Source organism: Scyliorhinus torazame, chromosome 13 (assembly GCF_047496885.1).
Source record: "Scyliorhinus torazame isolate Kashiwa2021f chromosome 13, sScyTor2.1, whole genome shotgun sequence".
In the NCBI taxonomy this organism is placed as follows: Eukaryota; Metazoa; Chordata; class Chondrichthyes; order Carcharhiniformes; family Scyliorhinidae; genus Scyliorhinus; species Scyliorhinus torazame.
The window spans coordinates 82,254,302-82,281,833 of NC_092719.1; the positions used below are offsets into that span (position 1 = coordinate 82,254,302).

Genomic DNA, 27,532 nt, shown 5'->3' on the forward strand with positions numbered 1-27,532 from the left:
CCCAACACCTCCCTCACCCCAACACCACCCTCACCCCCACACCATCCACCCCCCAACACCACCCTCACCGCCACACCACCCTCACCCCAACACCACCCTCACCCCAACACCACCCTCACCCCAACACCACCCCCACCCCCAACACCACCCTCACCCCCACACCACCCTCACGTCCACACCACCCTCACCCCCACACCACCCTCACCCCAACACCACCCTCACCCCCACACCACCCTCACCCCCACACCACCCTCAACCCCAACACCACCCTCACCCCCACACACCCTCACCGCCACACCACCCTCACACCCACACCACCCTCACCCGAACACCACCCTCCCCCCCACACCAACCACCCCCCAACACCACCCTCACCCCAACACCACCTCACCCCCATTACCACCCTCACCCCCACACCACCATCACCCCAATACCACCCTCACCCCAACACCACCTCACCCCCATTACCACTCTCACCCCCACACCACCATCACCCCAACACCACCCTCACCCCAACACCACTCTCACCCCCACACCACCATCACCCCAACACCACCCTCACCCCCAACACCACCCTCACCCCAACACCACCCTCATCCCAACACGACCCTCACCACCACACCACCCTCACCGCCACACCACCCTCACCCCAACACCACCCTCACCCCAACACCACCCTCACCCCAACACCACCCTCACCCCAACACCACCCTCACCCCCACACCACCCTCAACCCCAAAACCACCCTCACCCCCAACACCACCCTCACCCCCACACCACCCTCACGCCCACACCACCCTCACCCCAACACCACCCTCACCCCAACACCACACTCACCCCCAACACCACCCTCAACCCCAACACCACCCTCACCCCCACACCACCCTCACCCCAGGACCACCCTCACCCCCATTACCACCCTCACCCCCACACCACCATCACCCCAATACCACCCTCACCCCAACACCACCCTCACCCCAACACCACCCTCACCCCACCCCACCCTCACCCCAACACCACCCTCATCCCACACCACCCTCACCCCAACACCACCCTCACCCCCACACCACACTAACCCCCACACCACACTCACCCCAACACCACCCTCACCCTCAATACCACCCGCACCCCAATACCACCCTCACCCCCAGTATCACCCTCACCCCCACTCCACCCTCACCCCCAACACCACCCTCACCCCAACACCACCCTCACCCCAATACCACCCTCACCCCCAACACCACCCTCAACCCCAACACCACCCTCACCCCCACACCACCCTCACCCCCAACACCACCCTCACCCCCACACCACCCTCACCCCCACACCACCCTCACCCCCACACAACCCTCACCCCCAACACCACCCTCAACCCCAACACCACCCTCACCCCAATACCACCCTCACCCCAATACCACCCTCACCCCCAACATCACCCTCACCCCCATACCACCCTCACCCCCAACACCTCCCTCACCCCCAACACCACCCTCACCCCCACACCATCCTCACCCCACCACTCTCACCCCCAATACCACCCTCACCCCCAACATCACCCTCATTCCGGCACCACTCTCACCACCCTTATCCCCAACACCACCCTCACCCCCAAACCATCCTCACCTCCACACCACCCACCCTCCCAAACCCCCCTCACTCCCACACCACCAACCCCCCAAACCACCCTCACCTCCACACCACCCCACCCCCCCCCCCAACACCACGCAAACACGGAGAGAATGTGCAAACTCCACACGGACAGTGACCCATAGCCGAGATCGAACCTGGGACCTTGGTGCCGTGAGGCAGCAGTGCTAACCCACTGCGCCACCGTGCTGCCCGGCTGACAGCAAGTTGTCCATCAGAGGAACAATTCCGTAAGTGCCTCCCGATAGGTCATTTTTAAAAAAAAATTTAGAGTACCCAATTCATTTTTCCAATTAAGGGGCAATTTAGCGTGGCCAATCCACCTAGCTTGCACATCTTTTGGGTTGTGGGGACGAAACCCACGCAAACACGGGGAGAATGTGCAAACTCCACACGGACAGTGACCCAGAGCTGGGGTCGAACCTGAAACCTCAACGCAGTGAGGCTGCAATGCTACCCACTGTGCCGTCGTGCTGCCCTTCGATAGGTCATTTAAAGGTCTTTCCACCAAAGGCACTGTGGCACTGCCCCTTCAATGTTGCCTGCAGTGTCTTTTATCAAGTGAACACAGCTTTCGAAAGTTGTGTAAAGAAATTCTCATCTCTCTGGCTCTTTATCCAATTATTACAAATCTGTGTCATCTGGTTCCTAACACCTCTACCACTTTTGTGTTATTTACTCGATTAAATTCCCTCATGGTTTGAACACATCCATTAAGTGTAAAACATTTTGAAATATATCACTGGGTTAAGATTCACAGATCGTTCCTCAAAATGTACAGCAAATTCACATTAGTCATTATTTAATATTAAGAAGGGCAAGGATCAGCTCAGAAGAATACAAAGAGGTGTCGAAGCTGGGACACTAGGAGAGGATCCATTGAATCACTACCGTGCAGAAGGAGGCCAGTCAGCCCATCGAGTCTGCACCGACCCTTCGAAACAGCACGCTACCTGGCTCCACTCTCCCATTCTATCCTGTAACCCCACCTAACCTGTGCATTTTGGATCTTTGGACTGTGTGAGGAAACCGGAGCACCCTGAGGAAACCCACGCAGACATGGGGAGACTTCACACAGGATGGAGTTACAACTGACTACCTACCTCAGAAAGCAGTTTTACAAAGCTGTGCTCACTCTATATAAGGATCAGAATTCCAGAATGTCACTGAAGTGGCAGTACAACACTGTCTTTGATGAAAAGACCTTTAAACGAGTTGTCGAGTGACACTTATGGAATTGTTCGCCTGGTGGCCCAGTACACTCAATGCAAAGAACTTTCCTCTTTTACATCTCAGCTATAGAATATGGTATGAAAAGGCTCCCTGTGTCCCACAAGGGCGCCATGCCCGGTCAGGTGGAAACCACATTCACATAAGACAAATGCAGTAGTGATGGGAGGCAGGTGGGGGTGGGGGTGGGGGAGTGTTTCTTCCGTGATTCGCAACTGTCACCATGTGACTCATCCCTTTCTTTTCCTTGCATTTGACTTGCTGTCAATTGTAATCTTCAATGACTATTGCTGACTAATGCAGTATTGACCAGGTGTTAACACTGGCTCCTTCTGAACAAGGTTGTGCAGTTCCATAATTGGGCCCACAATCCGCCTGATACAACCAGTATCCTGTTTAGAGAATTACGCAGAGATTACAACACAGAAACAACTTCATGTTGGTGCTTATCCGAAATCCACAAAGCCAACCCGCTCCCCTGATTCCCCCTTTCTCTTCAGCATCGATCTAGCCTACTCTTAAATGTTGACCAAAGGGTTGGCAGGGTGGCGCAGTGGGGCGCACTGCAGCCTCACGGCTCCGAGGACCCGTGTTCGCTCCCGGCCCAGGGGCACTGTCCGTGTGGGGTTTTGCACATTCTCCCCGTATCTGTATGGGTCTCACCCCCACAACCCAAAGATATGCAGGGTAAGTGGAATGGCCACGCTAAATTGCCCCTCAATTGGAAAAATGTTTTTTTTTAAATGTTTATATTGACCAGATTTCTGCTTCGCAATCAATCAGTGGTGTAGTGCTGGGGGAGTGTGGCACTGTTGGTGGTGCCATCTTTCGGGTGAGATTGTTAAATTGAGATGGCTGCCCACTCAGGGGGAATGTAAAGAAACCCATGCCACTGTTTTGAGAAAATCAAAAGGAGTTACCCCCAGAATCCAAGTTCAGGAATAGGTGTGTGAACGATCTTCAGAACATCAATATATCAAAGGAGGAAGTGTTGAATATCTAAATTGCATTAAGATAGACAAGTCCCCGGGGTCGGATGGGATCTATCCCACGTTCCTGCGGGAGGCAAGAGGAGAAATAGCTGGGGCCTTAACAGATATCTTCACATCTTCTTTGACCACAGGCAAGATTCCAGAGGACTGGAGAATAGCCAATGTTATTCCCTTGATCGAGAAAGGAAACAGGGATAATCCAGCAAATTATAGGCTGGTGAGTTGACATCAGTGGTGGAGAAGCTTTTTGAAAAGATACTGAGGGACAATATATGCACATATAGAGAAAAATGGGCTAGTTAGTGCCATGCAGCATGGTTTTGCCGGGGGGAAGGTCATGTCTCACCAACTTGATTGAGTTTTTTGAAGAGGTGACAAAGAAAATTGATGAGGGAAGGGCTGTGGATGTAGTTTATATGGACTTTAGTAAGGCATTTGACAAGGGCACACATGGGAAACTGGTACAAAAACTAAAATCGCATGGGATTCGGGGTGGGCTGGCTGGATGGATACAGAACTGGGATTGGTTATAGAAGACAGAGAGTAGTGGTGGATGGGTGTTTTTCAGAATAGAGATCTGTAGCTAGTGGTGTTCTACAGGAATCAGTGCTGGGACCTCTGTTTGTGGTTGAGATAAATGATCTGGAGGAAAATGTGGGTGGTCTGATTAGTAAGTTTTTGGATAACACAAAGATTGGCGGCGTTGTTGGTAGTACCGAGGAGTGTCGAAGGATACAACAAGATAGAGATAGATTAGAGACTTGGACACAGAAATGGCAGGTGGAGTTTATTCCGGACAAATGCGAGGTGATGCATTTTGGAGGATCAAATCTTCTAGATAGGAATTATACTGTAAATTGCAGAACCCTTAGGAACATTAACATACAGAGGGGTCTGGGCGTGCAGGTCCACAGTTCCCTAAAAGTGGCAACACAGGTGGCCAAGGTGATTAAGAAGGCATATGGCAGAACAGCACGGTGGCACAGTGGTTAGCACTGCTGCCTCGTGGTGCCGAGGTGCCAGGTTCGATCCTGACCCTGGGTCACTGTCCGTGTGGAGTTTGCACATTCTCCCCGTGTTTGCGTGGGTTTCGCCTCCACAACCCAAAGATGTGCAGGCTAGGTGGATTGGCCACGCTAAATTGTCCCTTAATTGGAAAAAATGAATTGGGTACTCTAAATTTATTTTTTAAAAAGGCATACGGTATGCTTGCCTTCATCAGCTGGGTCTCTGAGCACAGGAGTTTGGGAAATCATGCTGCAGCTGCATAAAACCTTGTTTCGGCCGCATTTGCAGTATTGCGTGCTGTTCTGGTCACCACATTATCAGAAGAACGTGGAAGCTTTGGAGAGAGGGCAAAGAAAATTCACCAGGATGTTGCCTGGGCTCAAGGGTATTGGCTATGAGGAGAGGTTGAATAAACTAGGATTTTTTTCACTGGAAAGACAAAGGCTAAGGGGAGATCTGAAAGTGGTCTACAAAATTATGAGACTCATAGACAGGGTGGATAATCAAATGCTTTTTCCAAGGGTGGAAGTGTCAATTACAAGGGGACACAGGTTCAAGGTGAGAGGGGGATAGTTTAAGGGAGATGTACAGGGTACGGTTTTCACACAGAGTGGTGCGTGCCTGGAACGCACTGCCACTGGATGTGGTGGAAGCAGGCACATTAACAACATTTAAGAGGAAAAACTTGCGCTGATATAGCAGCTTTCAGATCCTCAAAACATCTGAAAGTGCTTTCACAGCCAATAAGTATATTAGAAATGCCAACACTGCTGTCCTGCAGCATATGAAGTGGCTGGATGGGTACATGAATAGGGAGGAAATAGAGGGATACGGAACAAGTAAGGGCAGAAGCTTTTGTTTTTAGTTAGGGCATCATGATCAGCACGGGCTTGGAGGGCCGAAGGGCCTGTTCCTGTGCTGTACTTTTCTTTGTTCTAATCCTGGTCAATATTTATTCCTCAATCAAAATCACTGAGACAGATTAACTGGTAATTTATCACATTACTGCTTGTCGGACTTTGTTTTGTGCACTTTTTGGCCACTTCATATGCTGCAGGACAGCAGTGTTGGCATTTCTAATATACTTATTGGCTGTGAAAGCACTTTCAGATGTTTTGATGATCTGAAAGCTGCTATATCAGTGCAAGTTTTTCTTTCCATTTCAGCCACTTGACTTATCAGTGAGAGTGGCTTTGTATGAATGGATAAGGGTGTCCTCCATGTCCTTTAGGCATATTTGAATTTGCAGAAGATCTCAGAAATTCTGCATCCATTTCTTTCAGCCTGACATCAAAATTCAAAACGTTTTTATTTAGTCTTTGAAATGAAGTCAAATGCACATGTGTGCATATTTCCAGACAGCTATCAGCTGTAGAATCTGGTGTTGCACTTTACGGTAAATATGAGCCTGTCCCCGAGTCACCTTGAGCTCCAGCTCCATGTGTGTTCACAGTAAGAAATGCTTGCTTTTATTAAGCACCTTTCACAATCTCAAGAAAACCCACCGTATAGCCAATGGAGTGTTTTTATAAGTGCAGTCACTGTTCAAGGTCAGGAAAATCAAGAGCCAAATTATGCACAGCAAGCTCCCACAAACAGCAGTGAGATAATTGACCAGATAATCAGTTTTAGCAATGATGGTTGAGGGCTAAATATTGATCAGAGTCCAGGGAGAAGTCCACTGCTCTCCTTTGAAATAATGCCATGTGATCTTTTACACCTTAGCGACAGGGCAGATATGCTTTGATTTAGTATCACATGCAAGAGGCTGCACATTTGTCAGTGCACCACTCCGGTGTTCTCAAGTTGCTGGAGTCGAACTTTCTGACTCAGGTGGAAGAGCGGGTATCACCGAGCTCGAAGGTGTGTCATAACAAATAGTGGAGTTGCCAAAACACAGAAAGGGTTTGGCTTTTGTGTTTGGGAAGCCGGGGTTTGAATCAGAATTTGTATCAATGTGCGGGTCACACATTGACGCCAACTGAATTTCTAACACTTCCTCCCCACATTGACACGGTGGAAACGGTAACCCAACCTGCTCATCACAAAACAATGCCCATTGACAGACTCAGCTACCAATCGAAAACTGTCCCCAAAGTTTTCTTCCGTGTTGTGTCAATAAAAGAACGAAACCAAAAGCAAGCTTGTGCCGCACAGATTACAGTTAGCCTTCAAGGTCATGCACAGAATTCCTCCTTATACAGCACGTAGACACTATGATTATAAGTTGCTGAAGCTATTTATGTCACAGAAACGAACAGGAACGGTTAACGTACAGCATGAACAGCAGATGAGATCCAACAAAATACAAACAGAAGCCTTGGACCATAGGTTGCTGAGCAGTCATGCCATTAGAATGACTCATTAGAGTTACATATCATTATTAAACCATTAAGACAAACAATAATTTGCAGAGCAACACCGTGGGTGCGATTGAGCAGATTTGAGTTAGAGTCTGCTGAACAATGCATTTAAAGGGGTATTTATCAGCAGCTGCAGGGCAGAGAAACATCCCGCCATTCAACGGCACTTTGCTGTTTTTTTTACCTTGGGGAAATTCTCTCTGCTGAGGCCACACTTAGATGGATTTCTTTGCAGATCGGGGCACCATTTTGTCTGGTTGCCTTGATTTTTTTTCCCCTTGCCCTGATTTTTTTCCCCTCCCCCTTTCAGGCCGGCCCCCGTTTTAGACCCCCCTCACCCCCCCAACCTTGGGGAGGTCCCTGGGGCCACCTTCACAGCCCCCCCCCCCCCCAATCTGGCAAGGCCCTCCCACAGGCCCAATCCCTGGCATTCCCTGCCCGGCAACCTGGCAGTGCCAGGGTGGCACTGAAGGGTGCCTGGGTGGCACTGCCCGGATGCCATGCTGGCAGTGCCAAGGTGCCCAAGTGCCGGGGAGAGCAATGGTGCCATCCTGCCCTGTCCCTGATCACCCACGGGTCTCCAATGGGCTGGTAGACCCCCACATGCCATTCGCATGGTTCATGTTTTTGTGGACCAGGACTAAACGGTACCTTGGCAAGGTCTCCCAGGCGTGGCCGGTGAATCCCCTGCACCGGGTGAATCTGGGGAATGTATTTCAATGAACCGTATGGCTGATTTAAATTTGCTGACCTGGATCGTGCCCATCGAGGGCAAGATCCAGCTCACAAAGATGTTTCGAGCATCACGAACCTCACGAGAGGCCTCTCACGAGATTCAACGCCTTGTCCCGACACCAAGTCGGGCATGATGAGGCCGCAAAATTGAGCCCTGTGAGTCACAATCCTTCGCAAATCATTGGATCTTTAGCCTCATCAAGGTTGACAAAGCTTTGTTGCCTCTGTTTGCATTTCTATTTAGAGATGCACAAGCTAGGTGCTATGTAAGTTACATGTAAAATCTAAGGTTGCATTGCGTATAATTTTGAACATCCCATTATAGGAGGAATACCTTTCTCGGTACTGCGAAAGATGGGTGTTGCCAGAGATGAGGGTTGTTCTTGAGAGATTGGGGCAGAATTTTCCTGAATGCCAGCAAAGGCTGATAGCGGGCAGGAAATATTGCGTTGTAGCTGCCGGCATCAACAGCAGGTTTCTCCGCCATATCATCCTCAGACCTAGTTAAAAAAAAAGTGGCTCACGCTGCGGGGAGCCCGTCCCGCCAGCAACGTAATTTTTTGAAGATGGGGGGTCACCATTTTTAAAGGCCACCGCAGTGCACAAAGGTTCACACGGACCCCTTCCCCACTCCCACCCAACCTCCCTGGCACAGCCCTGGAACTGCCCCCTCCCTCCCCTGAGCGAAGTACTCACCTGAGCTCCTCCTGGATATCTGCTTGCCAGGGGAGAGCAGTCGTGATTCAGGTTGTCTTCCCTCATGCCAACGTGAATGGACTTACAGGGTGAGGGCTGATGATTCGGCGCTCAATGTCAGCAATCCCATTACGTCACTGGTGGTGGGGAAAGTCGCGTTGCACCTTTAAGAAATGCGATTTGGGCCCCTCGCGAGATTTTCCCCTCCCGCCACAAAACCTGCCTGAAAAGAATGGAAGCGGAAAATCCGGGCCAATATGTCAGTAGGACCAGAAGCAATCACCACAGGCCACCGGGCAGGGCACAGACATTTGAGCCAATTCATTGGCAGCCATCCACGTCAATCAAATCCGAATCATCACTGATGTCAGTCTAACATTGCACAGCCTTCTGGAATCCACTTTTTTGAAATGAAGGCTATGCATAGGCTGCTTCTTTGCCTTAAAGATACAAGCTGCATTAAAGTCACAGGTTCATTACTCATTCATGGATTGAAATGGTAATAGCAAACTAAAAGAATGAGAAAATAAGGGAATAAACAGGAATCAGACAGGAGAGACCCTTACAGGAGTGAGTAGGAGAGTGGGATTAGATAGGGTGGGAGTATTATCGAGTATTGGGGAGTGAGTAGGAGACTGGGTCGGGGCATTACAGTCTTGGAGAGTGTGTAGGAGAGTGGTATTACACTGGGTTGGGGTATTATAGAGTATTGTGGAGTGAGTAGGAAAGTGGTATTAGACTGGGTTGGGGTATTATAGAGTATTGGGGAGTGAGTAGGATACTGGGTTTAGACTGTGTGGGGGTATTATAAAGTATTGGGGAGTGAGGAGAATGGGATAAGACTGGGTGGGGGTATTATCGAGTATTGGGGAGTGAGTAGGAGACTGGATCGGGGCATTACAGTCCTGGAGAGTGAGTAGGAGAGTGGTATTACACTGGGTTGGGGTATTATAGAGTATTGTGGAGTGAGTAGGAGACTGGGTTTAGACTGGGTGGGGGTATTATAAAGTATTGGGGAATGAGTAGGAGAGTGGTATTAGACTGGGTTTGGGTATTATAGAGTATTGGGGAGTGAGTAGGAGACTGGGTTTAGACTGGGTGGGGGTATTATAAAGTATTGGGGAGTGAGGAGAGTGGGATTAGACAGGGGGAATATTATAAAGGATTGGAGAGTGAGTAGGAGAGTGGGATTAGACTGGGTGGGTTATTATAGAGAATTGGAGAGTGAGTAAGAGAGTGGGATTAGACTGGGTGGGCTATTATAGAGAACTGGAGAGTGAGTAAGAGAGTGGGATTAGACTGGGTGGGTTATTATAGAGTATTGGGAAGTGAGGAGTGTGGGATTAGACTGGGTGGGGGTATTATAAAGTATTGGGGAGGAAGGAGAGTGGGATTAGACAGGGGGAATATTATAAAGTATTGGGGAGTGAGTAGGAGACTGGGTTTAGACTGGGTGGGGGTATTATAAAGTATTGGGGAATGAGTAGGAGAGTGGGATAAGACAGGGTGGGTTATTATAGAGAATTGGAGAGTGAGTAAGAGAGTGGGATTAGACTGGGTGGGTTATTATAGAGTATTGGGAAGTGAGGAGCGTGGAATTAGACTGGGTGGGGGTATTATAAAGTATTGGGGAGGAAGGAGAGTGGGATTAGACAGGGGGAATATTATAAAGTATTGGGGAATGAGTAGGAGAGTGGGATAAGACAGGGTGGGTTATTATAGAGAATTGGAGAGTGAGTAAGAGAGTGGGATTAGACTGGGTGGGTTATTATAGAGAATTGGAGAGTGAGTAAGAGAGTGGGATTAGACTGGGTGGGTTATTATAGAGAATTGGAGAGTGAGTAAGAGAGTGGGATTAGACTGGGTGGGTTATTATAGAGAATTGGAGAGTGAGTAAGAGAGTGGGATAAGACAGGGTGGGTTATTATAGAGAATTGGAGAGTGAGTAGGAGAGTGGGATTAGACTGGGTGGGCTATTATAGAGAACTGGAGAGTGAGTAAGAGAGTGGGATTAGACTGGGTGGGTTATTATAGAGAATTGGAGAGTGAGTAAGAGAGTGGGATTAGACTGGGTGGGGGCATTGTAAAGTATTGGGGAGTGAGGAGAGTGGGGTTAGACAGGGGGAGTATTATAAAGTATTGGGGAGTGAGTAGGAGAGTGGGATTAGACTGGGTGGGGGTATTATAGAGAATTGGAGAGTGAGTAAGAGAGTGGGATTAGACTGAGTGGGTTATTATAAAGTATTGCGGAGTGAGTAGGATAGTGGGATTAGACTTGGTGGGTTATTATAGAGAATTGGAGAGTGAGATTAGACTGGATGGGTTATTATAGAGTATTGGGGAGTGAGTAGGAGAGTGGGATTAGACTGGGTGGGTATTAGGAAGGTACGGAATGCAGAAAGTGATATTATACTCCTCGGGATAGTAGAAGTCATGTGAATTGAGGAGTGTAGGATTCATCTACATGGGCATAAAAACACAGATTTGACAGGCCAAGTGGCCTGTATTTGTGCTGGAACATTCTCTAGTTCTGTCATGAGTCAAATCTTCAATTTGAAACCAGCTATTCTCTCTCAATATCCAAAAGGTGACAGAATGTAAAAAATACTCAGTCAGGAGGATGGCCTGATGCCATATCAATTTGGAATTCCCTGATAGATGTCAAACCACTTTGCAAGCTCTCTGTCTTTGTCCTGCTTTCAATCTCATTGCTTCACCACTGGTAAATAAGATGTAAGGTAAAATGTATGAACCCGGCTACAATTGGACACCTTGCAGTAGCTTATTCCAGAGGAACATTGAGTGTAGATCATTGTCAGGCCGTTTATTTGGGTAATCTTGTACGGGGGCCTTAAAGAGGTGGAGGAAATATTTTTCCCTACGAAGATAATGTACAAGTGTGAGAGCTCAGTGCGTACCAGACACAAGACTTAATGGAAACCTCCTTCACTGGGAATATGGTATGGGTAATTCCTGCATCTTATTATCACTCTCCCCTCTGAATCTGAAGATTGCACGTCAAGTCCCACTCCACAAGCATGCTGCAAATTCTTGATTCACAGCCCCTCAGAGGAGTCATGAACTACAGTCTGCACGAGGGGACCTTTTAAAAGGTTAGTTCAAAAGGTCCACCTCATAGGGCAGCATGGTGGTGCAGTTGGTTAGCACTGCAGCCTCACGCCACTGAGGTCCCAGGTTCAATCCCGGCTCTGGGTCACTGTCCGTGTGGAGTTTGCACATTCTCCCCGTGTTTGCGTGGGTTTCGCCCCCACAACCCAAAAGATGTGTAAGCTAGGTGGATTGGCTGTGCTAAATTGCCCCTAAATTGGAAAAAAAATGAATTGGGTACTCTAAATTTTTTTTAAAAGGTCCACCTCATGCTCCCCATGCCAAAGTAAGGTATTCCATCCACCTTGATGGTCCCTCATGCCCCCATGCCAACCTATGCACTCCATTCACCCCCCAGTCTGCCTCATGTCCCTATGCCACGTTCTCATACTCCACCCAACACCCATGGCCCTTCATGCATCCTATGCCAAGCCAAGACACCACTAACCATACATAGGCTTGACTGAGAGCATAGACACCCATTACTCTTGAAACACCAGAGACCCAGAGGAAATGTTGTTTGATTGATAGCTCAGGCTCGTTAGTTTCTGCTGTCAATTTCACAATGCTTATTTAGACAAGCTTAAGAATTTTAAGGTACTTGCAGTTTCTGTTATTGATACTTTAAAGGGTCTGGATGATTGACACTTTTCTTGTTCTGCGTGAAATTACTTTTTATTAATGCATTGGAAAATAATAAGCAAATGACTTTTTAAAACTTTTTTTTAAACAATTCCAACTGTCACTCTCGGGTTCATTGGCTTTATGCAGTGTATAGTGGATCAATGGGCATGGAAGTATCATAGCTTGACCTGTGACATGAAATATCATTGGGGGGGTGTAGAAAGCCAAAACGTTGCATTGGAGGCAGGATAGGCCATGTAGGTTGGGTGATGTGCCTTAGTTTGGCATGCGGCATGAGGTGGCATGGATGAAGCATGGGGAGTGTGTGGAGAGTGGGAGAATGTGAAGGTGAGAGCTAAAGAACCTTACTGTTTTTATCATTTATTTTTTAAAGAATATTTTTATTCTCCTCATTTTCCACATTTTCATCAAATATACACCCAACAAAAAATAACCATCAATAACAAATACAACAGCAATCCCCCAACCAACAATTTCATCATACAAACCCAAACCTCCCCACGACATCACAAATACAAAACAAGAAAAAAAAGAACTATACATGGTAAACAATGAACCATACACTCAACACCCCCCCCCCCAAACCCCGTCTAATGTTCGGTGGCATCCAAATCTTGAAAGTGCAGGATAAACAATGCCCATGCATTGTAGAACCCTTACATCCTCCCCCTCAGCTCAAACTTCACCTTCTCGAGTGTTAGAAGTTCCAGCAGGTCCCCGCGTCAAGCCAAGGTACAGGGTGGAGAAGCTGACTTCTACCCCAACTGGACCCGCCTTCGGGCAATCATTGGGGCGAAGGCTAAGACATCTGCCTCCGCACTGCCTCCAGCCCAAGCTGGTCTGACACCCCAAATATGGCTTTTAGGGGCCCTGGTTCGAACCTCACATGCACAACCCCCGAGGTGACCTGAAAGACCTCCCTCCAATACTCCTCCAGTTTTGGACAGGACCAAAACATGTCAACATGGTTTGCGGGGCTCCTCCTACAGCACTCACACACATCTTCCACCCTCTCAAAGAGTCAGCTCATCCTCGCCCTCGTGAGGTGCCCCCTATATACCACCTTCAACTGTATCAGCCCCAACCTCGCGCTCGAGGTTGAGGCATTCACCCTCTGGAGCACCTCATACCACAGCCCTTCCTCCATACCCTCCCCCGACTCTTCCTCCCACTTCGCTTTAATCTCCTCCAATGATACCTTGTCCTCCCCCAAACTCTTCCCATAGATCGACGACACCACCACCCTCTCCATTCATCCTGCCGTCAATACCTCCTCCAGCAATGTGGAGGCCGGCGCTATCAGGAAGCTCTGAACCTCCTTCCTGGCAAAATCTTGACCTGCAGATATCTAAATACCTCCCCCTGCCCAGCCCATATTTCTTCCCCAACACCTCCAACCTCGCAAAACGGCGCCCCAGAAACAAATCATTTAATACCCTGATTCTCCTATCCTCCCATCTCTGAAAACTCCCATCCAACTTCCCTGGCTCAAACCTATGGTTCCCCCTAATTGTCCTCTTGACTCCTCCCATATCTTAAAGTGCTGCCTCAACTGCCTCCAGATCTTCAACATCGCCACCACCACCGGACTCCCCAAATATTTACCCGGGGCCATCGGGAGTGGCGCTGTTGCCAACGCCCTCAGCCCCGACCCCCTGCACAGACTCTCCTCCATTCTAACCCACTGGGAGTCTCCCCCTTTGATACAGCTCCTCACCTTTCCAGCATTCGCCGCCCAGTAATAATATAATAGATTCGGGAGGCCCTGCCTGCTGTCCTCTCTACTGTTCTTATTATAACTGGGACAAAACAGTTCCCTCCAAACCACACCATCCTGACCTGGAATTATATCGCCGTTCCTTCACTGTCACTGGGTCAAAACCCTGGAACTCCCTCCCTAACAGCACATTGGGTGTATCTACACCGCATGGACTGCAGTGGTTCTTCTCAAGGAGCGATTAGGGATGGGCAATAAATGCTGGCCTAGCCAGCGACAAGCACATGAATGAATGAAAGAAAGTCCCTGTTCCTGCCGCTGACAACTTTTCCGGGTCGGTGAACCGAATCCAGTCCACTCCAACCCCCACCCATCCACCTCCCGGCAATGAAATCCTGCCTTTGCGAACACTTCCTCCTGAGGCAGCTGGGCCAAGCTGGGAATTTTCCCAACTCCTGCTACCTGCCTCGAGGATGAAAATCCAGGCCAATGTCCCTAACACATGATGATCAGAGGTAATCTTTCCCTTGGGTAATTAACTGCACCGTTGTTGTGCATTGAAAGGTCCAGTGAATTCAATTGCATTGTGTTGTAAGGTTGGTTAACCTATGTTAAATTTTAATAGAATACAAAACAAATCTGGTTTATGTAAGGCACCTGACACAGATTCGAAGCTTAGATCTCCTGATGTGAAGTTCAAGTCCTTTAATGACTGCGGCTTCTGTTCTGAGCTGTGGCATTTTAAGAGGATATCTGACTGGGTGATTTTAATTTCATTCTTTGTTAATTCCGGTGGTGGTTCATTGCTACTAATTCCCGGCTTCCTTTAGATAATTTCTATCACTCCTGTAAGTTGTGGAGTTGACCAACACTGCTTAATACCTACTTATAACATAATCAAAAGTATAATCGTACATTCCCCTTTTATATGTGAACGGGAAATGATGGTTTTAAAACATTGAATCCCTACAATGCATAAGGAGGCCATTTGGTCCATCGAGGCTGCACTGACCCTCTGAAAGAACACCCTACCGAGACCCAATCCTCCGTCCTAGCCCTGTAACCCCATCTAACCTTTGGACACTGAGGGGCAATTTAGTATGGCCAAACCACCTAACCTGCACATCTTTAGACTGTGGGAGGAAACCGGAGCACCTGGAAGAAACCCACGCAGACAGGGAGAGAATGTGCAAACTCCACACAGACAAGGCTGCAATCAAAGCCAGGTCCCTGTGTTGTGAGGCAGCAGTGCTAACCACTGTGCCACCGTGCTGCCCATGTCTTCAAATGGAATCCTTCGATATTTCTGAAGAATGCAAATAGTTGGTGAGAAAGCCCAGTCATGAATTGTCAAGCTTTTCCATAACACAGAGTGAACCTTTAGAGTAACAGTGAAGCTTAAACGTACTTGTGTTTTTTCACATAACAGTACAAAACTAATTAATACACCTCATTTCCCCGTTGCAGTGTCATTTTATTTGGGATGTGGTGAATAATCCCATCTGAATTCTACCTTCCATTTCATCACAAACCCCTTCACAACATTCTCTTTCAAAATTTGGCTCCCAGTGTCTGTTGCTATCTCTGATTTTACCTCCCTCTGCTCATAGGCAGAGAGGAAACATCATTAACAATCTCTGCCAGTTGCCAAAGCAGCAACTGCATGGTGCTTAAGGATTGCCAAAATAAACAAACAAATTGCTCATTGTTTAGTCTTTGGTGAACCATCTTCAATACCTAGCTCATTAGGATGTTTAAAAAATATATATTTTATTAAAGGCATTTTGCAAAGGTACTTTAAAATATCAGAAGACCAAAAATCCACAGGAACAAAGAACACAGGCCCCCAACATCCCTCGATACGAAACTCACAACTCTCCCTGCCTTCTTAATCCCCCCCTTATTCTGGTGTTCTTTGTGTTGCTAATTTTAGGATAGTTGGCATAATGTTCACAAAGACCGCAAATAGCTTTAAATTGAACAAAGATATAAATTTATTAACACTACTCATTTGGATTTGACACTTACTCCTATATAATTCACAGTTGATAATAAACATATAATCTACACTCATCTACTACCTACTAAACTCTACACTATTACACTAATTATAATCTGCTCTCACTCATACTATCCTTCCTTCAGTCTGTTCTCTAGCTTTCTCCTCAACCTCCCCCCACAAGGCTTAACATCAATGTCTTATATAATTGTACATCTAGCTCCCTTTAGTGGTTAATTTATACATTACATTAACCCTTGCAGTTCTTACATTTATGATAATGTCACACTTATCTCCCCGGCAAATTCCTTAAACCTCCCCCCCCCCCCCCCCCCCCCCCCCCGCCCTGCTGACACCTTGATTCACTTTGAAGAAATCGATAAACGGCTTCCACCTCTGGATGAACCCTTTCTCCGCCCCACATAAGGCAAACTTGATCTTCTCCAAATGCAGGAATTCTGCCAGGTCACTCACCCTTCGGTGGCTCCGAGTCCCGCCAGCACAACAAGATCCGTCTCCGGGCTATCGGGGGGATGAAAGGCCAAGACATCGGCCTCTATCCCCACCTGGACTCCCAGATCTTCTGACATGCCAAATATCGTCACCTTGGACTTCGCATCTGAGAACCCCTCCCAGAACCTCCTCAGCTTTGGACACGCCCAAAACATGTGGTCATGATTCGCGGGCCACCCTGTACACCGCCTCACATCTATCCTCCACCCCTGCAAAGAACTGGCTCATCCTTGCAACCGTTGTGTGGATCCTGTGCACCACCTTAAACTGAATGATGGTAAAATTCGCACACAACGAGGACACATTCACACTCCGCAGGGCTTCCTTCCATGTCCCGGCCCTCACCTTCCCATCCAACTCTTCTTCCTATTTGTGCTTGACCTCCTCCACCCATGTCTCGTCCCCTGATGCAACCCGAAGTACTCTGAGGTCATCCTCTTCGTCTGGATAGTAGCCACCGGCGCCCTGTACAGCAGCTGAACCCAATCCATGAACCCCTGACCAAACCCAAATCACCAAGCACCTTCAACAGAAATGCCTACTCGATATGATCAAAGGCCTTCTCCACATCCATTGCCACCACTACTTCTACCTCCTGCCGCTCCGAGGGCATCATAATCACATTAAGCAGCCTACGCACATTTGCCGACAACTGCTGCCTCTCCACTTTTTTTTAGATTTAGAGTACCCAATTATTTTATTCCAATTAAGGGGAAATTTAGCGTGGTCAATGCACCTACCCAATATATGCTAATAACCTGCCCAAAAGTGTAACAGTGCATTCCCCCCTCCCCCCACTTTTAAGTCTAAACGAGGAATTCATGTTTTGAATAAACATTATTCATTGATGATAGCTGAGACGAGTTTTATATTCCGGCTGCGAGATTCTCCGTTGGCGGGATCCTCCGCCCCGCCGACAGCGCATCCATGCCCGCGCATTTCCCGATGGCGTGGGGTGGCCCACAATGGGAAATCCCATTGGCCGGCTGCGGGAATGGAGGATCCGGAAGCGGCACACCGCTCCGGAAAACGGGGCTGGCGGGACGGAGAATTCCGCCCATGAATTCATTGAACTTAAACTCTGCCAGGTGGGATTTGAACCCATGTCCCGGGTGCATCAGGCTGGCTCACTGGATTACTAGTCTAGTGACATTACCATCACATCAACATCTCCCCCTAATATTATTTTGTCTCAGTGCTTCTTAAAAAAGCCTTCTGTGAAACACTTTGCTTTTAACCACCCAGCATTTAAATCCCAAGTCCATTCATTGGAAAATTGGGTCAAAGAGAATTCTACCAACAACAGGTGCTGTATACAAGAGTACAGCTGAACCATGAAACTTGATTTACAGTGCACAAACCTCAAAGCAGGTTTTCATTTCATTGTTGCTGCCTTCTCAGCGTGTGGACATTACCAGCATTCTAAAAGATGGCACTCTACAAACCTGACTGGTAAAGGCCCACTGGTTCCCTCCCTGAACGTTGTGTACTTTGCTAATCTCATTATTTTGCTTTTGGCACCACAGTTATTTATTATGGAAAGAGAAAGGAGTTTGCATTAACGCAGCGATTTATTATGTCCGAGCAAATGCCGATTTATAGCAACAGCTTGCATTAATATATTACATTGGAAGTAGTTCAAGGCCCAAGGTGCCTCAAATGAACGTATTTAGACAAGATTTGACACTGGAAAACATTAGGAGATATTAGGGGCAGAAATTACTGAAAAAATGGCAAAGTGTCACGTTCCGACTGAAAACCAACATGTTTCTCCCTGGAAACAGACAGACTTTCTGTCCAGATCGCCTGACACGTTGCCAGAAATAAAACTGGCGAGCCTGTTTTGCGCCGTCACTCTGGCAGGCGGGGCCTCATCCAGCCGGCAAACCCAGCTGCAGAGAGATCAGGCAGCATCTTTAAAGATGGCGCCCCGATCTGGACTAAAAATATACTTCCCTCCCGCCCCCCTCATGGCCATGGAGGACACCCCCACAAGCTTCGGGGCAACCTCCCACCGCCGCAGAAGTATCGGAGGGCACACTTCCATTAATAAGGACACGGGGTGTCCCCACCGAGTAAAAATAAGAACAAAGATTTATTTACAAATGATATATATGTACACTCCCCGGTAGACCCTACTAGGTTCCTGCTTGGTCGGTGTCTTACTGGCCAATCTTGTATACACTGGGTAATTCAGATACCCCGCCCCTAGCGGGGGAGCTCGTACTCTGCAAGGAGCATGGGGTAGTCGAGCATTCCCACCCCGCAGGTCACATGCGGGATATTACATTTACCATCCCCCTTCCCGCATGTTCTCCAGCGCGCACCCCCTCCCCTTCCACTGCACACCACCCGCCTCCCCCATGGGGAAGGATTTGCTCCCTGGCATTGCCCCCTCTCAGTGCCTCTGGCACTGACCCCTGGCACTGTCAGTGTGCCAAGAGGCACTGCCCAGCCTTGGCCCTCACTCTGGGATCCTCCAGGCACCTCCGCACGCCGGAGTGGTTTTCAATTTCGACAACCAATAGTGAATCGCAATGGTATGACGTCATGCTGCTGCCAGCGCAAATCCCCTTATGGCCCTCTTGTGAGAGATAGTGGCCAGAACAGGTTTTGCGCGCGTGTCGAATGGGCCCAAGAAATCACGCCCTATGTGTCCATAGGAGGAGGAAGAAGTAGAGAGGTCAAGGGAATTTCAGAGCTTAGATTCTAGAAGCTGAAGATTGGGCCACCATGCAACGGTGGGTGAAGGAAGTCAAGAATGAGCAAGGAATGAGCAAGAGGCCCACGTTGGAGAACCCAGATATCTCCGAGTTCTCCGTTTTAGGGCTTATGGAGGTTACAGAGATAGAGAGGGGGTAAGGCCATGAAACAACTGAAATGCCAGTATCAGAATTGTAACTTTGACTCATAATTAGAGTGGATGCCAATGTACGTCAGCAACATGGGGTGATAGGAGAAAGAGAGTTGGTATAATTTAGTACACATGCAGAAGAGTTTTGAATGGGCTCGAGTTTATGTTGGATGGAAAATGGTAGGCCAGCCAGGTAAGCATTGGAATACTTTGTCTGTTTTTGGTGGTGTTACTTGGAGGAAGAATATTGATCAGGACACCTAGAAAACTCAAGCAGCGGAATTCACGGGGCAGCATGGTTGCGCAGTGGGTTAGCCCTGCAGCCTCACGGTGCCGAGGTCCCAGGTTCGATCCCGGCTCTGGGTCACTGTCCGTGTGGAGTTTGCACATTTTCCCCGTGTTTGCGTGGGTTTCGCCCCCACAACTCAAAGATGTGCAGGGTAGGTGGATTGGCCACGCTAAATTGCCCCTTAATTGGACAAAAATGAATTGGGTACTCTAAAATTATTTTTTTAAATGTCATGATATTCAGGTAAACATCATGGCGCAAACATACATACATACTGATGGACAGATCAACGGACCAATCAATACACACACAACACCACAGCCAATCACAGGCAAGTGCATACACACTATAAAACGGGGAACACGACACTTCCCGCTCATTCCAGCAGGAGACAGCTCAGGGCACAGAGCTCACAGCAAGCCACTCAGACATCCACCATGTGCTGAGTGCCACTACAAGATAGTGTTAGGGATCGGTCCACAGATTCAAGGGTAATGAACGAACCACAGTAACCAGTTTACCATTGTAAATATTGTTAGTAATAAAACTGAGTTGTACCATCCGCAACCGTGTTGGTTCGTCTGTGTAGCAGAGCACCCAACACGACAAAAAAAGCAGCGGAATTCTCCGTTGGTGGGATCGTCTGGTCCACCGGCAGCGCACCCACACCCGCGGGTTTCCCGACAGCGTGGGGTGGCCACAATGGGAAACTGGCTGCGGGAAAGGAGAATCACACTGCCGGTGTGGGTGCACCGCGCAGGAAAATCCCACCAATGTTCTTCAACTATTTCCATGGTTTTACAGCCATTTGAACAGGTGATGTATAAGATTGTCTGGAACTCCCAACAATGCAGCACTCCCTCAGGACTACACTGAAGTGTCAGCTTTGATTACGTGTGCAAATCATGGAAGGGGGAGGATTTTTAACAACAAATTTAATTCAATATGAATGAAATGAGAGTTAAATCAGGCAACGTGAATCTGGAAAGGATTCTATTTTTGCACGGGATGTGGATGTTGATGTGAGGGTCACTGGCAAGGTTAGTATTGTTGTCCGCTCTTGAAACGAGTGGCTTGCTCGGTTATTTCAGAGGAGCAGTTAAGGGTCAATCACATTGCTGTGGGTCTAGAGTCACATGTGGGCCAGACCGGATAAGGATGGCAGATTTCCTTCCCTGAAGGGCATTAAGTGAATCAGAGGGTTTGAACCTCAATTATTGATAGTTGAGGTTAGTTTTATGTTCCATATTTAGTAAGCAAATTTAAATTTCACCAGCTGCTAGACTGGATTAGAACTCCTGTCCCCACAACACATAGCTGGGCCTCAGGGTGACCATGTCAGTGACGTTGCCACACTGTTACCATCTTAAAAAAAGCCGTGTGAAACACATTGGCCTGGATTCTCCGCCCCCCCCCCCCCCCCCGGCACCAAACGCAGGGCGGAGGCAGCTCACCATTGGCTGCTGGCAGGATCTTCCAGTCCTGCCAAAGTATCTGGCCATTTGCGTTGTTTGCCTGATGTCATTGGCGGAACCGAAAGATCTCGCCCATTGTTTGTTCCACCTAACATCCAAATGCGAGGCCCATTCGCTGGAATGGGATGGAAAGCTGGAGTGGGACAACTTTAGGGTATTTACAGAGTGCATCAAGCTTACAAGACAGAATTAAAAAATAGAAAATCGCATCAGTTTATCTGACTTTCATCAATCCAAAATGTCAGATGACATGACATATCAACACCAATATTGGCAAATGAGCAAGTGCCGAGTTTGTCAGGGTTGGCACGACTCTTGTCTGCCGCTTTCTGGTTCCGCTTTCCAAATATTTAATTTTTGTCACAATTTTCTCCAAGGTATTTATTAAAATTAAAATCTGACCAACCAGAATTCACACTTCTCGGGCAGCATGGTAGCACAGTAGTTAGCACAGTTGCTTCACAGCGCCAGGGTCTCAGGTTGATTCCCGGTTTGGGTCACTGTCTGTGCGGAGTCTGCACGTTCTCCCTGTGTCTGCGCGAGTTTCCTCCGGGTGCTCTGGTTTCCTCTCACAAGTCCTTATATAAATCACTTTTGTAAATCCATTGTCCCATTTATAAACATTTGCGATTTGGTGTTAGTACAAGTTCACAAAAGGTTTCGGAGGGTAAAGGAAATAACTTGCATTTAAATAGCACCTTTTGTGACTTCAGGATTTCCCAAAGTGTTTTGTAGCCATTGAAGATCTTTTTGAATTGTAGGGGCTGGTTTAGCAGTGGGCTAAATAGCTGGCTTGTAATGCAGAACAAGGCAGCAGTGCGGGTTCAATTCCCGTACTAGCCTCCTCGAACAGGTGCCGGAATGTGGTGACTAGGGGCTTTTCACAGTAACTTCATTGAAGCCTACTTGTGACAATAAGCGATTATTATATATTAACTATGTTGTAATATAGGGAACAAAACTTGCACACAGCAAGGTCCCACAGTCATGAAAAAATGACTAGGAAGCTTATTTTAGGGATTGATTGTGCAATAAACATTAGCCAGGAGATGGGTGAGAACTCCCCTGCTCTTCTTTCAATAGTGTTCATGAGAAATCCATGGGAATTTTAATTAAAAAAAAAATTAAAATATATTTTTAAAAATAAATTTTGAAATCGCTTCTCAGCCTTTTGGCTAAGACGAGCGTGAGGTCAGGTGTAATGCCTGGATCTGGTATGTCTCCCTTGTATAGACTTTGAATTGGATTCAATTTGCATTGGTTTTTGGAGCAGGCAAGGAGCTGGATTAGGGGTTTGCCCCTGTTCACACTCTGAGTTCTGGCTTTGTAAGTCTGATAAAGTAATAAAAAATGTTTTTTAGAGTACCCAATTATTTTTTTTTCCAATTAAGGGCCAATTTAGTGTGGCCAGTCCACCTACCCTGCACATCTTTGTGTTGTGGGGGTGAGACCCACGTAGACATGGCGAGATTGTGCAAACTCCACATAGACAGTGACCCGGGGCCAGGATCGAACCCGGGATCTCGGCGCCTTGAGGCAGCAGTGCTAACCACTGCACCACCGTGCCACCCCACGGAAATTTTATATCCACCTCAGTTTAACACCTCATCCAGAAGACAGCACCTTGTCTGTACAGCACTCTCTCAGTAATGTCAGCCTGGATTTTCTGTTCCAGTTTCTGATGCCGAATAATAAATTTATCAAGAAGAATCATGTGCTTGTCCAAAAGTGGAGTTGAAGCTACATTCAGGTCAGCTATGATCTTATTGAAAGGTGGACCAGGCTTGAGGGGCTGAATGGCCAACTTCTACTCCTGATTTGAATGTTCGAAAGTACAGATAAACTAATACAGACTGTTTTTTTGTGCTGGATCATAACTGGACAGCACAGATTCTCCAACACTGACTGTAGATTCCAATAACCCGCAGTATCTAGGTGGATTGGCTGTGCTAAATTGCCCCTAGGTGGGTTTACAGGGATAAGGTGGGGGGTTGGGTCTAGATATGGTGCTCTTTCAGAGGGTCGGTGCAGACTCGATGGGCCGAATGGCTTCCTTCTGCACTGTAGGGTTTCTATGATTCTGTGAACATCACTCAAACCTCACAGCATGGACTGTGTGGATCAATTCCCCCCTCCCGCGCCCCACTTCCTAATCACTGAGCTACCGCCAGGGGTTTAATTTGTCCCAATTAGAAGGATATTATTAACTGAGTTTATCACCGACTTCAATGCCAGCTAAATTATGGAAGCTGAAATGATTTTATTAAAGCAGCAAAGTTTGTCTAATGTTACAGCACATTCAATGGCCACTTATATTAAATGAGTTGCGGTTAACATGCATTGAAAAAAGAATCTATGGAAAAGATAGCTGAGGCAATATTATACATATTTAATAATTCATTCTTAAAAGGTCTAGTACCAGAACACTGGCGGACAGCTAATGTTACATACTGACAAAAAAAACAAGCAAGAATATAATACCGAATAGTCAATGTGGATTTCAAAAGAGAAAGTCTTACTTGACCAACCTGTCTGAATCTTTGAAAATGTGGAGAGGGTAATGCTGAAGAGGTAATTTAACTACATTTCCAAAAGCCTTTGATAATTTGCCTTCTGATAGAGAGAATGCCGAGGTAGAGGAGAAGGAGCAGAATGGATCGCAGGCTGACGACATGACAGAAAGCAGAGAGTAGGGATAAAGGGCATATAGTCAGAATGTCAGAAGGTGGGAAGTGGGATCCAACAAGGATCAGTGCTGGGACCACTGCTGTCCACGATTTAGATTAACATGAAACCAAAAGCACAATTTCAAAGTTTGCGGTTAACAAATCTGGGTAGGCAGGACTGGCTGCAACATGTAATAAGAAGACATGAACACACTTACAGAATATCATTGGCAAATTGAATTTCCATATTGGTAAATATGAGATGTTGACAGTTTGGTAAGGAAAAATAGGGAGGTCACGTGTCACTTGGAAAATAGGGACCTAAATGGGACACAGGAGCAAAGGGATCTCAAAGTACAAATACACAAATCACCAACATGTGACAATGCAGGTTAATAAGGTCATAAAAACCAAGCACTGTGGGTTTATTTCTAGGGGAATAGAATCAGACAGCACAGAAAAGGCCCTTCAGCCCATAGCGTCATAGAATTGGAAGGTAGGGAAGTACGGTAAATTTGTATTGTATCTTGGTCAGACCATACCCAGAGGGTGAAGAGGGCACAATAAATATTTATATAGACCTAAGGTTATACATATCAGGAAAAGATGAGTCTATTTTCACTTGTAAAAAAGGCAGAGAGTTGATCAAATAGCCGCCTTTAAAACCATGAAAGGTTTTGATACGGTAAACAAAAAGAAAGTGATTCCTGACAGTGATGTAGGGGTACCTACAACACACAGACTGCAGCGGTTTAGGAACAAATTAAACAAAACTTGCGGGGAACTGCAGAACTTGAGACCATCAATATAAGATAGTTACCAAGAAATCAAGTCAGGAAATCAGAAGAAACATCTTTATCCAGAAAGCAGTGGGAATGTGAAACCTGCTCCCACAGGGAATGTTGAAGACGGTTTCAGAGGAGGCAGAGAAGTCAATCTCCTTCCCTCCAATGAGAACAGCTCCAGCTTCCCCAACCCAACCTGGTAGTTAAACCCCCCCCATCCCTGGAACCATTCTGGTAAATCTCCTCCGCACCTTCTCAAGGAACCTTACCACCTTCCTAAAATGTTATGACCAGAAGTGGATGCAATACTCTAATTTGGGCCAAACCAGATCTTTAGAAAGGTTTGGCATAAACTTCCTTATTTTTGAACACATTGGGTGGTATTTAATGGAGGCGCCGGGAGTCTCTCCCACCCTCTGCAGAGTTGGTGAGAGCCTCGCGTTGACGCTTTTCAGGAAGGCTTGCTGAATTAAGTGCCATCCGGGCTGGACACCAGTGAGTCATCCCTGAGAGTGAGGAGCCAGGGTGGAAATCTTGCCCCACCAAGAACTGCCTGTCAGAGGCCAGTCACTCTATGGAACAACAGCACCCCTGGAGAGGGTAAGCTGCCAGTTGGGGTTGGGAAGGGGAGTGTGTGAGGAAAGGAGTTGATGTGTTGGGTGTTCTGGATCACAAACAGGTCACCAACACTGGAAGTGGTGCAACTCTTTTTTATTATAAGCTTAACTATATTAACATACTTGAACTGTGGGTAAATGCAATACCAGCTTTAACTGTTGACCTTTGCCTAGTCCTAACCAGGTGATGCACTCAGCACATGGTGAATGTCTGTGTTGCAGGCTGCGAGCTCTGTGCTCCGAGCTGGCTGATACTAGAAAGAGCGGGAACTCTCCCGTCCCCTGTCTTTCTTGTGCGTGTGCTCTCACTGGTGATTGGCTGCGGTGTTGTGTGTGCTGATTGGTCCCACTGCATGTCCATCAGTGTGTGTGTGTGTGTCTGCACCATGATATACTGGTGTATATTATGACAGGAGTGTGTGTGTGGGGGGGGGGACGGAAGTGAGGTCAACAGCAAAGGGCAAGTAGATAGCTCTCAGCAGAGAACTCCATTCCTGCTGCCAGGTCTCTTGATCAGGTACTGAGTGCCTTTGGATGTGAGACCCTCCTCCTTAGCACAGGGCTAAATCGCTGGCTTTGAAAGCAGACCAAGGCAGGCCAGCAGCACGGTTCAATTCCCCTACCAGCCTCCCCGAACAGGCGCCGGAATGTGGCGACTAGGGGCTTTTCATAGTAACTTCATTTGAAGCCTACTTGTGACAATAAGCGATTTCCATTTCATTCATTTCCTGCCTCCACCCACAAGCACACAAGCAAATCTGTTTTAACTTCTTACAATTTATAAGACAAGAAACAAACGTCACTTCGCGCTTGCTGCAGAGAGCGATGGAGGGGAAGAGTCTGAGGAGCAGGAGATTCAATGGGATCTGGGAGACCTCAACCACTCAGTCCTGAGGCACACAGAGCATCAAGCATTGTTCCAGATATCATTCGTGCTGCACCTATCTTAACACACCAGCACCAGCACTGGCAGCAGGCATGGCCTTGGGTCGCCGTGACCTCCTTCGTCTCTGAGGAGTTTTCACAGTCAAGTATCCTGCAACAAAGGATTATGGTCCCAGTGCTTCACCTCTTCTTGCTCCGATCCACTTTGCTACAAGTGGCTGCATGTTGGCATCTGCGTTTGCAAACCGCCCCTCATTCTTTGAACCCCTAAATGCAATGTTCAGATGAATTCTGGGGTGCATAATCACAAAGCAAATACACACTGGAATCTCCGTGCTTCTAGGTTAAAGAAACAAATGAGGCTCTGCAGGATTTCTCCTGCTTCTGTTATCTTTCTGGTGGGGCTTTTTTCAAAAAACAATAAACAAAGAACACAGTCACGTATTTGGTTACATTGTAATTTAGTTATCTCGATCTGCTTTACCGGAACTTCAGAACTTAATGTCAGCGGGTTCAAAATGTTCTGAGGTCTGACACAGGCTGACCATTCTGATGCAGAGAGTCGCTTCTCCGCCTTTCGACTAAGATCAAGCGTAGGATCAGGTGTAATGCCTGTTCCTGTCAGCTTGGATCTAGTGTGTCTCCCATGAGGGCCATGAATTGGATTCAATTTGAATTTGAATTGTTTTTTGGAGCCAGCAAGGAGATGGATTGAAGGTGCGTCCTGTCCACTCTGCACATGGGCTTTGTAAGTCTGAGAAAGGAATGAAACATTGAAAAAAAAGATTTAGATGCAGAGAGCAACTCGGCCCCTCGGTCACTTCTCTAGCCTTTGCTCCTGGGTCTGGACATTCCTTAACTTTTGTTCAATCCACTTACCAACCTGTCTAGGCGCTGCATTACAATTAGCCCCTTGTTGTCAGTCCCTCAGCAGTTTGATGAATGAAGCGACGAGGGCTTTAAACACGTCTGCCAGATTGCAAACAGGTTTGTATTGCTTGTATTTGTGGGAGGTGCGCTTATTTAATCATTTATAAGTTTCCAGTGGCTGAGACAGTCTCAATGCCAGCCTATTGCGAGGTTCCATTCCTTTAAATCCTATTGCCGACACTAACAGTGGAGCACTTGCCATTATAATACAGATCATCTGATTGCAAAGCATTGCCAAAGTAAAGAGTACACACAAATAACTTTAAAAGTGTCATCACAACATTGCCACATGGAACGTTACAAATGTAAAATGTTTGTTCATTCACAAGGAGATCCAAAGATCAGAATGAAATACTTTTCCAGTTCCCAACTTTGACC

At 47.3% G+C, this 27,532-nt stretch overlaps 1 protein-coding gene across 3 annotated transcripts in view; it reads right to left on the bottom strand.

Moving 5' to 3' along the window:
- The window catches only part of tmcc3 (transmembrane and coiled-coil domain family 3), a 243,912-nt gene that overhangs the window by 72,130 nt on the left and 144,250 nt on the right, over positions 1 to 27,532 (bottom strand). The window contains exon 1 of one of the 3 annotated variants that reach the window (XM_072471879.1): positions 27,104 to 27,224. The exons of 1 other annotated variant lie outside the window; for it this stretch is intronic. In XM_072471879.1, coding sequence (XP_072327980.1) covers positions 27,104 to 27,124 — 21 coding nt within the window. In that variant the 5' untranslated portion in view covers positions 27,125 to 27,224. Of the gene's footprint in view, positions 1 to 27,103; positions 27,225 to 27,532 lie in introns of those variants that run through there. One more of the 3 variants, XM_072471882.1, reaches the window with a different exon arrangement.